At 42.9% G+C, this 19,179-nt stretch overlaps 1 protein-coding gene across 1 annotated transcript; it reads left to right on the forward strand.

Annotated features, from left to right (window-relative positions):
• Nucleotides 1-1,857: 1,857 nt before the first annotated feature.
• LOC104372965 (leukocyte elastase inhibitor) lies at nt 1,858-8,731 on the forward strand. The gene is made up of 7 exons (XM_009978766.2): nt 1,858-1,870; nt 2,351-2,526; nt 4,769-4,906; nt 5,742-5,859; nt 6,476-6,618; nt 7,415-7,582; nt 8,330-8,731. Exons 1-7 carry the CDS (start codon nt 1,858-1,860, stop codon nt 8,729-8,731), a joined length of 1,158 nt encoding a protein of 385 aa, XP_009977068.2.
• Nucleotides 8,732-19,179: the final 10,448 nt, after the last annotated feature.

Here is a 19,179-nt window from a genome sequence, read left to right on the forward strand (position 1 = left end):
AAAAAAAAAAGAAAATTAAAGCTGCTTGTGAGCTTAAACAGCAGCACGATGGGAGGACAGAGATGTGCTACCCTGGGCGCTCGTCCCACGAGGAAAAAAGCCAACCAACCCAGTCCTTTATGGGCCGTACAGGAGGGGTTCGGTTTTTAATCACACCCCCCCGCTTCGCCGGGAAATCCAGGCCCGTCGCTCCTCCCCGCCGGATGCTCCGCGGTTCCTGCAGTTCCGCGCCGGGAGCGCAGGTAGGGGGGCGGGCGGCTCGGGCGCTCCGCGGGGCGGGAAGGGATCAGGGCAGCTTCCCCCCCCCCGCCCCAGGATGCTTTCTGCGGGAATGGGGCCGTGATGGGATGAAAAGCGGGATTTTTTCCGCCCTTTTCCCTGTCTCTTCCCCCGCGGCCGCGGAGTCTGCGCGGGGCGGTGAGCGCCTCCCGGGCAGCTTGGGGGTGGGGGCTGGAAAACGGCTGGTTCCAGTCAAACGCTTGTACAGTGAGGTGGTGTAAGTAAAGGAAAGTAAAAGTACGCTTTTGGATTTGTGTGGTGTTGTTTGTTTGTTTTTTAGGGTTTTTTGTGTGTGTGGTTTTTTTTTTTTGTGCGTGATTTTTTGTTTGGTCGGTTTTGTTGTGGTTTTTTTAGCATACAGCTGGGTAAGAGAACATCGCAAAGATGCAGGATGTTTATCCGTCTGGCAGGGGAAGCAGATAGTGTTCTTTTGCTAATCCTCTAGAAAGACTGTGCTGGAAAGACCCAAATTCCAGTGCACGCTCCTCCCTGGAGTTGAGTCTGGGCAGTACTTGTAAAAGCATTACTGGGTTGCTGCTCTCGCTGCTGGGGACAGGTGCCCAAATTCTAAATGAAACTCCTTGAGGAAATCAGCTAGAAAAAGCTAACTCCAAAAGCCCTGCCACAAGCAAGCAAAGAGAAGCAGGAATTTGAGCTAGGAAGGCTTTGCAGCATCAAGTGATCCTGCCAGTAGTCTGTGAGTAGGTTTTTTGGCACCTGACCCAGCCCTCACACCTTGCACCCACTCCAAGGGCCTCCTAGGGAGCATCTCACCGACATGAATCGCTGCTCCAGCTGCGCCTTATCGGCCCTGAAGCTCTGTCTGGGCTGCACTTTGCTTCTGCCTTCGCTAGCCGGTACGTCACCTTCAGGTGGCCAAACCCCGGGGCTCTCTGCCCTCTGCTTGGGGCCGCTCAGCCCTGTTGGGGCTGGGGTGTGTTGGTACCTGGAGGCAGTGGGCAAGTAGCTCCCTTGTTGGTGTGTTGGCACCTGGATGCAGCGTGCAGGTGGCTCCCTCGTTGGTGTGTTGGAACCTGGATGCAGCGTGCAGGTAGCTCCCTTGTTGGTTGGTGTGTTGGCACCTGGATGCAGCGTGCAGGTGGCTCCCTTGTTGGTGTGTTGGCACCTGGATGCAGCGTGCAGGTGGCTCCCTCGTTGGTGTGTTGGAACCTGGATGCAGCGTGCAGGTGGCTCCCTCGTTGGTGTGTTGGCACCTGGATGCAGCGTGCAGGTGGCTCCCTTGTTGGTTGGTGTGTTGGCACCTGGATGCAGTGTGCAGGTAGCTCCCTTGTTGGTTGGTGTGTTGGCACCTGGATGCAGCGTGCAAGTAGCTCCCTCGTTGGTGTGTTGGCACCTGGATGCAGCGTGCAGGTAGCTCCCTTGTTGGTGTGTTGGCACCTGGATGCAGCGTGCAGGTGGCTCCCTTGTTGGTGTGTTGGCACCTGGATGCAGCGTGCAAGTAGCTCCCTCGTTGGTGTGTTGGCACCTGGATGCAGCGTGCAGGTAGCTCCCTTGTTGGTGTGTTGGCACCTGGATGCAGCGTGCAGGTGGCTCCCTTGTTGGTGTGTTGGCACCTGGATGCAGCGTGCAGGTGGCTCCCTTGTTGGTGTGTTGGCACCTGGATGAAGCGTGCAGGTGGCTCCCTTGTTGGTGTGTTGGCACCTGGATGCAGGGTGCAGGTGGCTCCCTTGTTCTCAGCAGAGCACGCTGGTGACCGTAGCAGTGCTCTACACCGCTGAAGGTAAGCGTGCACCTAAGCCTTTGGCAGCATTGGCACCTTTTTGTGGCATGGGTTGTGCCATTTTGGGATTTTTTTAAATAATGTCTTTAAGGTTAGTGTCATAGGGAAGGTTGGGATATACAATTTAAGTGGAAAAACCCATGCTTTTTTGATGTGACTGATTTTATTTTTTTTTTGAAGATGATGATGATGCACGGACAATGAAATTCTTGCTGTTTCTATACACAGATGCAACTAGATTAATCCAGTCTTTACTCCGTGAGTCACACAAGGTTGGGTTAGGTGTTTGCAGTGTTTCCCAGAGCCCATACTGACTGTTTTATTTTTCAGCTCTAACCATGGAGAACCTGCATAACGCCAACAGCAGATTTGCACTTGATCTGCTCAGAAGGTTCAATGAGACCAACCCAACAGAAAATGTCTTCTTCTCTCCCGTCAGCATCTCTGCTGCTCTGGCCATGGTCCTTTTAGGGGCCAAAGGTAATACAGCAGCACAGGTGCTGAAGGTTAGTAAACCATATAAAACTGCAAACCATATCAATGCTTTATATTGTGTTTACATTAAAAACTGTTGTGTTTTAGAGGAAGGAATTATTGAAAATGAAATTATTGAAAATGAGAATACTATTTGTATGTGCTCAGGACGATATCTGTCATGCTCACCGAGTCTTCCTCAGGCTCCTTTCTGCAGTTACCTTCTACCTGCCCTGCTCCAGAGCCCTCTTTCCATATTTGCCATGGCCCTTGTTTCTCACTTAATTTCCCTTAATTGTTATCAGTATAGAATCATAGAATGGTTTGGGTTGGAAGGGACCTCAAAGATCATCTAGTTCCAACCCCCCTGCCATGGGCAGGGACACCCTCCACTACACCAGGTTGCTCAAAGCCTCATCCAGCCTGGCCTTGAACACTTCCAGGGAAGTGTTCTTGTGTATCTTGGTAACAGCTAGGAACTCGGGTACCTCGGAGGAGCTGAGCCCATGTGCTTATTCTTACCATAGCCTTAGGTTAGGTAGGATGGTTTAAAAAACCTCACTATAAATTGCAGAAATGATGTATGTAGGAGTTTCCCCTGAGGCCTCCTGCATGGAAGGGACTCAGTCAGTGTGATTTTTCCCCTTTGTTAGGCTAATGCCAGCTAGTGCAGCAGGGCGTGTGAGGCTTCTCATTGCAGTCATCGTCACCCACCTGCCTATGAATAATTTCACCTTTGTATTCTGGACTTGGGGAGGAGCTGTTTTGTACTGTTGAGTGGTGCTGTGCTTACTGAGTAAGACAATAAAATTATTTTCTCACTACTTGTACAAGCAGACTTTGAACACAGATGCCATGTAATCAAGCTGACAGCCCCGCCTAGGATAAACCTACTGATAGCAGAAATCATGCAAAAGGAACTCAGGGGAGGGAAAAACCATGTTTCAGCACAGTCACCTTCAGTGATGCATGCGCCTGTACCACAGTGCTTTACTTATTGTAGAATCATAGAACGGTTTGGGTTGGAAGGGACCTCAAAGATCATCCAGTTCCAACCCCCCTGCCATGGGCAGGGACACCCTCCACTACACCAGGTTGCCCAAAGCCTCATCCAACCTGGCCTTGAACACTTCCAGGGATGGGGCAGCCACAACTTCTCTAGGCAACCTGTTCCAGTGCCTCACCACCCTTAGAGTGAAGAATTTCTTCCTTAGATCTAATCTAAATCTCCCCTCTTTCAATTTAAAGCCATTGCCCCTTGTCCTATCCCTACACACCCTTGTAAAAAGTCCCTCCCCAGCTTTCCTGTAGGCCCCCTTTAAGTACTGGAAGGCTACTTATGAAAACGTGGCTAATTAGGGATTGATAACTGTCAAGGGCTGTTTGTAAGCATAGAGAAATTTGTGATCATAATCCTATTGTAAATTGCCTCTGTGATGTTTTTTCTCAGCTGTTCATATACAACGCAGCTCACGTTAACGTGGGTGGCACTGACCAAAACCCCAGTGAGATAAAATGAAGGCTCTCCTTTGAGTCCAGTGGCTGTTTCACAGTAGTCTTCTCTACTAAGAAATACATGATTGAATATTGAATGTCAACATCCCTGCCATGGTCTAGTCTTCCCTGTCAATGAGGTCTGGCAGCGCCCACTGTGGTATCTGTGGCTAGCCCCTGGGAAAGGAGGTGCTGGTACAGAGAAACTGCAGTGATGCATTGATTTTTAAGATGATACAGCTTTGGTTTTTTTTTTTAATATATATATATAGCTATATAAAAGCAGTTATATTTTCATAAAACGATAAAAGGTAATTGTTCAAAGTTTTCCCAAGACCTCACCTGTGCTAGTTTTCAATGTCTGCTCTGAAAAACAAACCCCCAGGTTCCCTTGGGCCAAAGGGGGAAGAAAGCAAGCTCAAGTGTCTCTGTGGCATTGTCCCTCTTTTCTGTTCCCCACCTGGGAATGAGTCCTAGTGCCCAGTGGTCCACAGAGGGGAGGCACGCAGATGTCCTGCGGGCAGGACTCGGGGTTATGATCAACAGCTTCAGCTGTGACTACGTGTCAGCCAGGAGCTTAATACAAGTAGCTGACAGAGGTGGTGTAGCACCAAGAAACAGTTTAATTCATTCTTTGAGGTTTACAGAAGTCTCTCCAGCCTCTTCTTTTCTTTTCTTTCTTCAACCTACCTACCTGCTGGATCAGACCCACCCTACAGATATACTGCATGTTCTTTTGAGACAGTATTGGCAGCAGCCAGTTCTCTTCTGTTATTTCAGACGCTTCATTTTGACAAAGTTGAAAATATTCATTCAAGATTTCAGACTCTGGCTATGGATATAAACAGAAGCAATGCTCCCTATCTCTTACGGCTTGCCAGTCGGCTTTTCGGAGAGAAGTCCTACAGCTTTTTGCCGGTACGCTGGTGCAGGTTGTGATGGTGTGGTGGAGCCTGCTGGGAAAATGCAGCTATTTGAGTATTTATGGAGTAGAACTATTTCTAGGCATATTTCTAAATGTTACTGGGCAGTCAAAAAAGGGGTGCATACCTGCGTGTGCATTTCCATATCTGTAGGCATCTGTGCATCCCGCCTAAAGGACGTTCCACAGCAAACCCTTTTCGTTGCTTGTTCAGTTCTGCTGCTCTTGGGCTCAAGAGAAAAATCACTTGTCTAGGTTCTTAGTTTACAGTAACTATCACAACATCCCACTCTGTTGCAACCAGCCTTTTAGGATGCAAGCAGCTCTGTGTCTGTTGCAACCAGCCTTTTAGGATGCAACCAGCTCTGTGTCTGTTGCAATCACCTTTTTTAGGAGTTTCATTGGTCTAGTACCACATTACTTAAATATTTTTGAAAACAGCATGTTTATTTGGGAGAGGATGCCCAACATGCCTAAACAACATGCCTCTTCATCAGTCAGTTATACCTTTGTGTGTACCTAGGTTGCTATTTTTATCCCTCTTCGTCTCTTTTGGAGAGTATTGTTTTATCCTTGCTGTGCTTAAGCCTGTTTCAAGAGAATGACAGGTGAATATTGCAACACCTGCAGTAAGCACCCTATCAGCTGTATACGTGGCAGATGTACTGTGGGGCTTACTCTGAGAGGTGAAAAAACCCCAAACAACCCAACCCCAGAAACCCCACCTCAGGGCGGGTGATCATCTGTTTGACATGCACCTTATCTACATCATAACGAGATGTTTTCTTATCTGCATTCAATGAAAGCTATTCTTATCGTTCCAAAATCTAGGATTTCCTGACTAATACTCAGAAATTATATGGAGCTGATTTGGCTACAGTTGATTTTCTTCAGGCTTGTGATGAAGCTAGGAAAGAAATTAACCAGTGGGTAGAGGAAAAAACTGAAGGTAAACTACTTTGGTTGATGGAGTAATTGGTAGTGTTTCATACTTTGGGAGCAGGAATAGGCTTTATTTTGTACCACCCTTAGAACAGTTTGATTTTGCCCTGGGATATTCACTTGATCCGTTGACAGAACCAGAAAATATCATTCTGGTTAGAAGACATTTAAATGTCTTGTCTGGGCAAGACATTTAAACAGTTCCCTAAGTCCTGAGACTTTTCCATTTTTGTGTGTGCAGGCCAATGAGATGCAAACGTAGATTTATATCAGTGAGTTGGAGGATTTGCTTTAGACAGTCCCCGTCCATATTGTATATATATTTCTAAATCCAGTAATCTGAAATGTGGGGGGTTTCTGGTTCTTGTATGATGATTCACACGTGACAGTTTAAGCTGAACATTTTCATCAAGTGACTGTATATCAAAAGTTATGGTAGTGTGTACTATGAAAAAGTATGGTGAAGTAAAGAGACAGGTCCTGAAACACACTTTATTACAGGGATGGGCTAGAGTGTTGGATTTGTAGTATTTCTGTGCCATCAGTTTCTTCACATGTGCTTTATGCACCATTAACTTACTACAAGATTTTGTTGTGACTTTTTTTTCCTGCCCTCTCTGAAGGTAAAATCCCTCATTTACTGTCCGAAGGCTCAGTTGATAACATGACCAAGCTCGTACTGGTGAACGCTATTTATTTCAAAGGGAACTGGGCAGAGAAATTTAACGCAGCCAACACCACCGACATGCCATTTCGGTTAAATAAGGTAATAGAGATACGTCTTGGTAGTGTATATCTTAACGAAAAGCTCAAACAATATAGGTGCTAAACTGAATAAAATCAATAAAATAATAAAATATATGAATAGATATAATAATAAATGATAGATATAATAATAAATGATAGATATAATAATAAATGATAGATATAATAATAAATAATAGATAAAAGAATAAAAATATATAAATAGAAAGTCTTGCATGAATGTTTTCAATTCACTTGAAGGGGGTTTTGTTGATTTTTAGTATTTTTCTGTATTCAGCAAGCTATTTGTTCTCTCACTTACTGGAACAGTATCAGAGAGAGTTCTCACATGGATGAGGACCTTGCCTGTGCCTAGCAGAGTTTCTGTCCGCTGGCAGTTTCACCTGCTGTGAACTGTGCCTGTTTGGGATGGTGGGTAAACAGTATTAAAATGATTGCACGTTTTGCTTAAGCCCCGTTTTCTTGTTCTGTATTGAATTATTGTATCTTTCTTGACTTCTAACGTCATTTTGGAGGCTAAAGCGATGTAAAGGTGCAGCAACTCGAAGAAATTGTTTCGGTTCCTGCAAGGACTATGCTATAGAAGCCAAATGAGAACCAAATACAACACAAACTTGTTATTTCTTCAGAAGAAACTGTTATTAAAAGGTGGTCTGATGAAGGCAGTTTTATAATCAGCTGATAAAATGGAGGAAGAGTTTTTGCAAGAAAGCAATTTTTAACTTACTTGTTTTCTATCAGTTCTTTAAATTATCATTTTCTTAACTGTTACTTTCGGTACCTTTTTATCTATCCAGAACGAAAGACGGACAGTGAAAATGATGTATCAGAAAAACAAATTTTGTTTCGGGTATATCCCTGAAGTAAAGATCCGTGTTTTAGAGCTGCCTTACGATGGAAGAGAACTTAGTATGCTCATCCTGTTACCTGATGATGTCGAAGATGACTCCACTGGACTGCAGAAGGTGACCCACCTGAGCTAATGCAGTCGCTTAACGGCCAAGTTCAGCCGTTCAAAATTAAAGCTGTAATGAACCCACGTTCTCAGAGCCCCGTACCCATCAGGCATGTTTTTAGGCAGTGCTCTACGAGCACTGCAGTAAAAATATGTGCACGTGCTGCGTCAGGAAGAGAAGCTGTGTTCTGGTTTTGTAGCTTGTGTTCCCGTGTCCTGCGGCTTGCTGAACTGGACCACCAGGGACACCGCGAGAACAAAGTTAACTATGAGAATTAACTTGCCTCACTTATTGTTTTTTAATGACAGAACTTCTCTTTCATTTCCTTTGAAAGTCTTTCTTTTCTTAGACTTAGTTAGACTGTTGTCTGTTAAAGGACCAGGGACACACAGCTCCTTCGAGCTCTCTGACAATTACTTTTGTTACTTGTTTTTAATTATGTAACTCCATTTAGTTAGATTAAACAGTAAGAATGACTGGGTTTAGTTGCCATCAGTGCATGTTTTTCCCTTCTGTACACTGCAGCAAGAAGCAAACGCCTGCATTAGTTGGTAAAGTAAATATGCACTGACTCCACTTAATTTTAATAGCGTTTGTTTGATCTATATGGAGCTATCAAAGATAGATATGGGTATGATCATTTTTGTACGGTTGCTTTATATTGTGTAGTGCTCTATAAAGCCTTGTAAGTGTTACTGAAAATGAAATATTTCTGCAGGGCTGATGCAGTAATGATCTCTGTCTTTTGAATTCCAGCTGGAAGCGCAGCTTACCTTAGAGAAGCTCCAGGAATGGACGTGTCCAGCGCATCTGTATTCCACTGACGTTCACGTGCATTTGCCAAAGTTTAAGCTAGAGGAAAGCTACGACCTTAAACCAGATTTAGCTGCTATGGGCCTGTCGGATGTATTTGACAGTGGCAAGGCTGACTTGTCGGGAATGTCAGGGGCACGTGACCTCTTTCTCTCTAAAATTGTCCACAAGTCCTTTGTAGAAGTGAACGAGGAGGGCACGGAAGCTGCAGCTGCCACTGCTGGCCTTGCTATGCTCTGCCTTCTTATGGAAGAGGATTTCAACGCTGACCATCCTTTCCTTTTCTTTATTCGCCACAACCCAACGCAAAGCATCCTTTTCTTGGGCAGGTATGCTTCTCCGTAAAAAAGAAATTAGCATTTGCAGACCAGTTCCTGCTGTAGTCAGCAAAAGCTTTCCTCCTGAATGGCTTAGATTTGGATGTAGAAGGTTAACGCTCCGGTCTCGAGTTCCTAGTAACTTTGAGATTCTGCCTTTCCCATTAAAACAATCCCAGAGAAACTGAGGAGTAATTTATTTTTCTTTAAGACTGAGATCATCTTTAACAACTAGGAAAATCTTAACTCTAGGCAGAAGAAACCTTTTGAAATTGGACTAGAAATACTCTTGGAAGAAACTTGTGTCTTTTAAAGCACGGGATCACCCTGTATATGCATCCTTGCATGGGTTTCTCAGTGTTGACAGCCCCTTGTTGTGATAAAATAATCCAGTCATTCCTTATGCACATATACTAGGATGTTCTTGCAAAGCTATTCCTCCTCTAAAGTCTTGCTTTTCAAAGATACCTTAATAAAATACTTCTAGGCACCAAAAGGCACGTTCCTGAACAGCTGAGTTTACCCAGTTCTGTCATGAAACAGAAGGTCAGATAACGTTTGTGTAGAGACACGTATTAATAAAGAAAGGATTAAGCTATTTAAACAAAAGTAACCCCTTCCAGTCATTAACTAAAAAACTTGCAATACAGCTTCTGGATGGAGGACGAGAAGAAATGAGTAACAGCTTCATAGGAGGATTTTTATATAGAAGATTTTTTTAAAATTTATAGTCTGGTGCTGTTTTAGTTACTGAAAATGTGTCAGGCTTAGAGGTTTTAGGTGCTTGGAGCTAACAGGTGCCTTTCTGCAAGTTCAGAAGCTTTTTGTATGACATTAGATTCTGGCCAGAACCTCTGCGATCCTCAAAAACTACTTCAGCTTCCCAGAGGATGACTGTGTAATCTGCAACAAATATTTGACACGTCTCTTTATGTACAAGGATTCAACATTTACTGAGCTGACTTCCACTACCTCTTTATACACAACCCTTCTGCACAACAGCCTTATGCCTGGGTGCCACTGTAATTACACTCTGTTAGTGTTCTGTGTTTATTTCTGGAGGTTGTTTGCTTGTCCTGGAACGTTTACCTGTACAGCTTCAGTTCTGAGTGGGGCACAATGAGTTCTGTAATTGCAAACTGTACATTAATTATGTCTTTCAGCAACAAATAAAAGTCTTAAACTTGTGCTCAAAATGGAGATTTCTGCACACAATGTGGTATTTCAGAGTGCAAAACCAGCTGTCTACCTGAAGGCTAGCTCCAAAGAAAACCACTGGTGCCATCAGTTGTCTGAAATCCTTGGCCTGTTCAGAGTAAGTGGAAAATACTGGAAAGCAAATTACTCAGTAGAAGAGATGATTGTGTGACCCATCAGCTTCCCCTGCAAGCGTAGTGCAGCACAAAACCCCTGTAAAGACGTGGAACGGTTGGACGTTGCATTAGTTCTGGGCTTCTGGGTCAGCCTGTTGGCAAATAAAGCTGCTGCCATAGATGGGTTTTGCCTAAGCCAGGCTCAGAACCTCCACTGTAATTACATCCTTAGCTTTATGTGCTTAAACTCTCTGAATATATGCAAAATGTGTGACACATGAAGGCTTTTAGGGCTGTAATTACCAGGAGATTAGAAGAAAGATAAACCCTTCAATAAGAGTACTCATCAGCATTAGCTTTATGAGGAGACTCGTGTATTTCTTTATTACTTTGGGCTTGGTATTGAGAAACTGAACTATTACACTGAGATAAATTTGGTTCTCCACAGGCAGAATGCACAAAATAAAACCTCAGCTATAAGACTCCCGTCAGCCTTACTTGCTTCACGTTTAATGATTTAAAAAAAAAAAAACAGCAAACCTCCTGGCAAACACTCCACTCTCATAATCCACGTCCCATAATAAGACCATGGTGGGTGCTTTTCCTTAATATTTTTTTTTCTATGCTCCTGTCAGAATAAGTGACTGACAAGGGCTGACTCCAACAGGGAAAAGCAGAGCATCAACTATTTTACATGTCTAAAAAATAAAACGCTGCTTCAACTAGCTCATGTGAAGGACTTTGTATTTAGACCTACTGAATGAACACAGGTCTCACTGCATCTAAAGCTTGGTAATTTTTCATTAAGAGATGCTTTAGCTGAAGACCAAGGAAGAAACTGTAATTTTAATGAGTTAAAGAGGCAACATACAAGATGACAACGTCACATCAGAAGTCTCAATATAAAATCATGAGCCTAGCCTTAGTCTCAGCTAAGCAGCAGTCATAAATCCATACACAATAGAAAAAAAATACTTTCCATATATAAAATCTTTTGTTTATATCAACCTAGGATGCTGCAAGATTGAAGTGTCAGACTGACTGTGGTTAAGTTTCTTCGGAGGGGACTGATAAGTACCTAAGCACAAACTTCCCCAGTTCAATTTGCAACAGGCTGCTGGTTTGAGAGAGCAATACATGAGTTTCTTCCAGGGGAAGAGAGGATTACAACAGATGGAGTTCACTCTCAGTCTTTGCCTCTCCTAAGCAGACCAGGCTTTACAACAATGCAAAGCTCGGGCAGATTTGCTTCCTGGGATATGATGAGTAAGCCAGACTTTGTACTACTCCTCACATAGACTCTTTATAATAGCCCTTTAGTTTCAGTAATTTAAAAAGAAAAAATACCACCACCCTTTGGCTGCTTTCTATCTCACTCACACAGTTTTAAGTTGCTCTTCCTAGAAAGTAAATACCATAGTGTGGATAAGGAGGACAGTTATCTCTGGCTTTTAAGTCACTTTATCCTAGAGAGAAATCTACGTATATGAGTTAACTCAGAGCATGTTTAGTCATATTTTCACTGTTGAATATTTTTATGTATTTATATATATGACCAAAATCCTGGTGAAGTAAATAAACCTGATCAAGTCCCCAGATGTCCTCGAGACAGGTATTTGTCTTGATTTTTCATTATGGTTTTATTAGACTGGAATAAGATCAGTGCAATTCACTTGAACCTACTGAGATAAAAAGGTGCAATAGAAATGAGAAACTGGCTTTTGTTGGTTTTTTTTGTTTGGTTGGTTTTTACTGTTGCAAACCTGTCTAGCCCTGTCATGTCATCTTATAGTATCAACTAAATACATATTCTTATCCATTTTCATTATAGGGCCAATGCAATCCCTGACTACTTAACAACAATAAAAGACAAAAAACACAGCCAAAATCCTGGGGAGTGCAGCCTGTGTGGAAACACTGTGAACACGTGCAGTGGCTGCTGGCAATTCAGAGGATGAATTCATCACATCAGCCAGAAAATGTATCTTCCAGTTAAACAGAACTTCAACCAGTCAACTTGCATAATCACTTTTATTTTCAGTCATATCACGGAAAATTATAGGCAGTCACGTGTGCCCTTGAGCGAGCTTCAAACACGAGCTGCAGGGACTCCAAAGCCAGAAAACCAAAAAAATATACTTCGCTGTTTTTTAATTTCATTCTTTCATCTTGTGCTTTTGAAGCAATTTCACTAGCAGATTGGCTCCTGCTCGCTGAAAGCAGCGTCACCAATCCTACGCGGAGCCTCTACAAATCATCCTGAAAGGAAATGGACATTTTTACCTTGGATCTGTTTCAGAGGGACAGGAAACAGTGCGGGGTCAAATGTCCATTTGTGAGCACATCTAGTCTTGATGGGTTTTCTTCATGGAGCACGGAGTTCTTTGAACAGACTCGATGACTCTCTTTAGAGAGAATATAAAAGAGATGCACATTAGTGGGAGGGAGACAGCAGGGAGCAGCCACCCTGTTTCCAGTGTAGCATCTTGCTAACTAAAATAGGGAGGAAGGGAACAGGTAAACAGTACTTTGCTTGGAAAGAGGCCACGAGGCACGATGGCTTTGAAACTTTAACTTGTCGCCAACATTTCAGTGGCCCATTAGACTGTGCTGCCTGACGGAGCTGTTCTGAGGGGCACAACTCACAGGACCCACAGATAGAAAAACCCACTGGGGGCTGAGGAATGAAAAAGCAGCTCTGAAAGTTTCCCCAAGCTGTGCTGCCCCCTGAAGGCAAGCGCACGCTGCTTAGATTTACTCCAGCGCTGGTGAAGATCTCCTGATCAACACTGCTCTGAAATTAGGGCGTGCGAGGAGACAACTGGTAGCTTCCAAGGGAAGGGAGGAGTAGGGGAAGGAGATGAGTATGAGGCATCGTATACAGCAAACTCAGATATAAGGAAAACTCTTTGTGTGCATCCACCTAATACGACAGGTGAGCTACTGGCTCAACTGTTGGCAGTATCCCCTGGCCAAGGGCACTTGCAGACTCCCACGTCCTGCCTATTAGCCACCCCACAAGCACTTAGTGAAATCCCTTTAGCACTTTCACTCTTTTTCTGCACTGTGGCAGAAAACCTGCAGAGCCCCAGCCATCCTGCGTGACCTCCTGGTGACGGGAGAGACCAGGGTCCACTGGGAAGTTTGTCTGCACGATGACTAAAACTGGCCCAGCTTCCTAGCCAGACTATTTTTTGCCACTGGGAAATTATTAATGAAGTCTCCATAGTAAGGTCAGCAGCTTCTCCTTAGTATTTTTTTATTGTATTTTGGTGGGGAAAAATGAGAAACAGTACAAAGAATGATGGGAAACTCACTACATACAGGGAAAAAGCAATTGTGACCAATGCAGGAGCAGCTTGATCAAATCTCCTTCCCCTCTTCCACATCAACTAGACAACATATAGTTTATGGAAACCCAGGACTCTGTCTCACCCCATGCTACAACTATTCAGCTCCCTTCTTGCAAGCTGAGCTTGTCTCAGTGGTAGACATGGGGATCGGGGAGTAAGACTCACTCCGCTGTTCTGCTCCAGTCCTGAAAGAGCTGCTTTGTGGGGGGACCTGCCCCAAAGCTCCCATCTTGATTCAGTGGTTTCAGCCTCACGGCCGGTGCTGATCACAGCAGTCCTAGCAGCTTGGATTATTCTGAACCAGAGTTTCAGGAGTGCCTCCCCACTCTATTACTCCTCTGTGTAAGTTCAGGTATGTTTATGCCATCAGGAGTCCTGTAGTCCTACTTCCACCCTGGCCCACATGCTCATCCATACAGCGCTCAAAAGCTCTCAAGCGAGCACAAGGCAAGGCCCTCGGCTCAAATCTACAGGTTATGAAAATTTCCCTAACCTGGACTTGTATAGAATCAAAGTCCATCAACTTTTCAGGGTGACCCTACCATGACCACATCTTGCCTTTTTCTCCATGTACCTTTCAGAGGACTAGCAGGATAATACTAACCTAATTCACTACTGCAGTAATTTAAGCAACAAGAAAGTTCCAACCAGACAACAAAACCAAGTGAATTAATGGGTTAAAGAGAAAAACATGTAAATTTACAGAAATGAAGCTTGTCGAAAGACTTGCTCATCTTTAGAAAGACATGTTGCTCAAAGCTTTCAAAAACTATCAGTAGCACCAGCTTCTGGACCTCATGAGATGCTGCAGACAGACACCAAGCCTGCTGCCAGTTTTATAACCTGCTCCTTAGACAAGACAGGGCAGCTGTTGACCAAAACCTTTGGCAATGGGTATCCAACCCCAGGAGAGAATAGTTGTGATCTATTTTACAGCTGAATTATCCTGGTAGTTTCAATTTCTTGCAATATATAAAAGCTAACATTACCAAGAAGAGTCTGAAATGTCTCGCGAGTAATTCTAAACCCGACTTCACACTTTGCTGGTATTCTTCATCCCTAAATCCCCTGCCTAGCATACTCCATAAGCACGCACCAGGAATGTCCTCTAATATCTGACCCAAATAGCAACACCATCTCCTCCAAATACTAGCCCAGTAAAGCAAAACAAACCCATGTTTGTTACTTTGTTAATAAGTAAATATTGAGTTATACTTGTCTTGAAAAAATAATTGCACCGCACTAACTGGTTCTAACTAACCAGTGTATCTTCTGTTCCAGGCAACGACTTCTCACATGCATGTCACAAAATGTAAATGGTTATATCGAAGCCCTCACAGATCTGGAAAGCCCTGCTTCTTGCATTAGTGCATGTATGACCCTGGTCAGTCACGTTGCATTTAATCTCAGAGCTCCATGAATTATCACCTTCTGGCTATCATACACCGTATCCTGAAGGGTTGTGGAAAAGTTTTACAAAAGGTGTGAGGAATTCTTCCCCTTCAAGTACAATTTTTGGTGTCATATTTTATGATTCTAATACCACCCTGAAGGTCATCTACTTTTTTTTTTCAAAAGTAAACTAATCTTTATTATGGGACAGACATCGTAATTATTAATTAGAAAAAAAATTAGTCGTATTATGATTTCACCCATCTCAGTTGTTTTTCAGCAGATAAAACACAATACCCTTGGCTAGACAGCTGAGACACTTAACAGTTTACAGATTATGGCTTACAGTTACGGTATTTTCTCTGTAATACCAGGAATAAGGAATGATCCTTTGTGGGTACCTAATATTCTGCAACTTCTATTGTTGCATAACTTGTCTGTAAAATTACAGGAAAGACAATGCCTACATCTCCATCTCCACATACCCCTTGAAGCCATACCTTATCTATACTTCATTTATTGCCTTCATGATATATCTCATCTAAACGATTTTTTTTTGGTTGATTTTTTTTGTTTTTTTCTCTGCAGTTTTTAGAGAATTTGCAACTTGGTCCATGAACAGACATAGCCTCATCATCAGTAGGAGAGTGTGGAAAATAGATCCCTTATCCTTTTTCCTTAACATCACAACATTATTATAAAACACTATTGATGTATCATGTCACAAGTTGTAGATGCAGGTGTGAGGCTGTAGATGAGGAAGAGACCCAGGCTCTGCACAGGGCTGTGGGTCTTTGTTTCCTTCCAAACAACAGGAGGAGGACTGCCAAGTCAGAGAAAGCTTCCAGTATAGCACTGTATGGATAATGCACGAGTGCTTAGAGGCTGATGGCAGGAGAAGGGTTCATGGACTAAGTATTTACAAAAGGAGAACCACAGTCTATTCGGATCAGTGCAGAAAAATCTGTATTTGCTCGACCCACAATTCCTATTGATTACAGAGAATGTGTGGTATCTCCCCTAGACTGTCCTCCCCTGGAAACACAAGGCGTTTGTTGCACAGACTATACAGCATTGTTGCAGTTTCCTGTCACCTCCAGATCTTGCTTCCATCGATGCAGAAATTTTTAGGCCACATTTAAAGGTACCAACAGCTACAGTCAATAACTGCTTTAAAATTACTTTGTCTTACCTGCAGCCTTTCTTAGCGTCTCACTTCCACTCTCTCCATGCAGCAGCATATGTTAAATTTTCCTAATTTCAGCCACAAACTCAGCAAAGCCAATTTTCTTCCTCTGCACTTTCACTGCAGGACAGAGGTGGGACCATCACAGGATCACTAAAAACACAGGAGAGACTGTCTCTGCAGTTTTGCAGTGGCCTGCAAGCAACTCAGAGGAGATGCTGCAGAGAAAATAATAATCTCTGTGCAGCTGGACTGGCTGTAGCCTAAACAGCCCCAGACTTTTTTGGCTGGTAGAGACTCTATCAGCTGAACTCCACCAAGTCTTTGCTGCATGCAGACCACCACAGAGGATTTCCATCAAATCAACCAGGCTGCTCGAGAACAGGGGGCACTAGAGGGACATACAGGGCATCACCACACGATTATTCTGCAAAACTTCTGCACAACTTTCGCTGTCACATCTGGGAAGTATCAAAGGAAGCTTGACCAAGTCTTAAATAACTAAAAGAAGAGCTGTAAGTAGAAAGTTAAGGCTTTGAGTAAAGATTTCTGTCAACTGCAGGCAAGAAACTGGACTCTGGGGTTTCCCTTGGGTAAAACTTAACAGTGAATTAGATTTGAGCATTAGCAGGTACTGGCAAAGTTAAGGAAATCTGGTGAGGTAATCCCATTCTTTTTGCTAACAGAATAAAATAAGAATGGAAAAATACCTCAGACTGCATTAGCCCAATACCTCTAACTGCCATTTGGGTCAAATGAAGCACACCAACCTCTTGTACACCTGTAAGAAAAAACATCTTTAAGTTTTCCAATCCACTGATTTGATTTGTTTTGCAAGCTGGCGGTCAGCTTACAAATCATGAGCTATTTAAAGAAATATTTACATCACCCTTCTGTGTCTTAAGAATTAAAATAAACATTTTTTTGTTTTGCCATGAGTATTTTGGATGAACATAATCCATGTTTTCACCTGTGTTCTCATTTTTCTATGTATCTTGAAAGGGCAGACACAAACTCGGAGAAATAGCTCCTACCTTGCTAAACCATCCTGCTGTGAAGAATATGGGTACTTATTTGAGAAAGGAGAACACATGGAAACATTTGAAGAGTCTGACTCAAATCCTCTAACAGTCCACAGTTATGCAATCTGTTTAGTTTCTGAAACATTTCAGTTAAGCCAAGGATTCATAGTGTCTTATGTTCTTGTCATGTAGAAGAACTTAATATGAAGCACACCAAGCTGGGAGCCTCCCAGCAAAATTAACCTCCAATACAAATACCCTTTGGTCAAGAGAAGACAATAATCAAAGCTTCTGCATGGACTGCTAGCACAGATGATGCAGGTAGTATATTTGAAACCCTTTGATCAAGGCCAAGGTCCAGCAACGTATCTTGAAACATAAATAGAGTAATCAGAAGAATTTCCCACTGCAGGAAAAGTAAAAGTTGACTTCCTGACTTGAACCTCATCCTCCCACAGACCTCCTGGTCTGCAAAAAAACTCCAGACAGAGAGTTGTGGCATCCCCTCTCATCTAAGCTCCACACAGCACCAAATGGCTCTGCTGTCAAGAAGCACCTGCCTGCAATTTGCATACACCACCAAGCAGCTGGCTTGCATCACACACACAGCTCAAGAGAGGTGCCAAGAGCAAGGTATGGCTCCAATGCAGAACAGTTTTCTTGCTTTGCCCCAAAAATGAAATATTTATTTGCATAATGAATTAGGTAGCTGAATGCAAGTTTTAAAAAATTGTTAAATGCAATATTGTAAACATGAAGTGAAGCACCAGTTAATTTTTCAGCCAACACAATACATCAGAAAAAAATAAATTATTTAATATTATTAAAAAAAACAACAACTGTGGTACATAGTCCTTTTGAAAGAGAGTTAGTAAAGCTCTCAGGGAAGTCAGCAGAGCTGCCTCCTCCTTGTAACAGGGTCACAACATTCCTAGTTGAACAGCAAAAGAAGATCACAGGCTATACATAAAGCATTGTAAGCTTTGATTTCCTCACATTTCATAAACCAAGCAAGATCAGGATGGGAACCCTTGAAGCCCATCAGGTAACCACTAACAAAGGTACATGGGGTATGTAGCAAGCAAGTCCTGCACAAGTACTGTGCAAATCCAGCTGTGTAGGAGGTAAAAATCAGCCAAGACACACATACTCATCACTGGTGGTCAGTTGACTCCACAACACTTTGACAAGTGGCTCCTCAGCATTTCAGTAACCAAAATCTTCTTTGCTAATTATCTGCTGTAATTCTAGCCAACCACTGTCCTCTTTTGCTAGTCAACTGCTAGTTAGCACAGTCACAGGCTGCTTTAGCAGCTGCTGGCTTTTCAGCACACTGGACCACTGCATGCTTAAGGAGGGTCGAGAAGAAAAATAATCAGCACTTAAGTGAAGGAATGTTGTCAACATCAGGGACAGCGCCATGACCGTACGTTCCACTTACTGAACTGTTCAGCTGACAGCAATCTTGGATGTGGATATGTTTGCAGCAGGAAGAGGAAGCCAGGCTCACCATCGTTAACAGCAGTAAGTCAATTTGTGTCACTCAGCTTTGTAATTCAAAGCTACTGGAATCCCTGAAGCACAACTGGAAATATATGAGCACGTTTTGTTACCAGGAATCTCCCTTCCACTTCCCAAAAAGTCATCACACAATCAAAATTGTAAGTGATACAACTTCAAAACCGAACATAATTCAGCTATTATCATGACTGCTCTACTTCCAAAATGATGTAAACTGGCTCTGGAAAGAAGGGATGATAAAGTTAAAGGAACCTCAAACTTCCAAACCACACTGCATAGACACTATTTTTAACAACTTTATTGGTTTAATAAATGTTGTTGTACAAAATTACTCTGCAACATTGTAAGAGCAAGAATTACACTGTAATTATAATTTGTTTAGCATATATTAGCAGGGTGGGTACAATTTACTATTTTTCTGGGAAATAAACCTCAAAATCTGAAACATATTCATTTTAAAAGGCAGCATAATAATATTCCTTGTCTCACGGCAAGAGTCAGAAATCCAAGTGTCTCACTTTTTCTCCACTTCATTTGAACCAGAGGGCAACACCACTATACTGATCAAGCTTATTTTTGCATTTCTACACTGCTTAATTGGTACTCTTTAAAAAACACCTTTGGAATAACAGTAGTAAAATCTGAAGAATAAGAAAGTATCTGGAAGGCTCAGCAGCTTACAATTTTCA

Source organism: Tauraco erythrolophus, chromosome 3, assembly GCF_009769465.1.
Source record: "Tauraco erythrolophus isolate bTauEry1 chromosome 3, bTauEry1.pri, whole genome shotgun sequence".
NCBI classification, from domain to species: Eukaryota; Metazoa; Chordata; class Aves; order Musophagiformes; family Musophagidae; genus Tauraco; species Tauraco erythrolophus.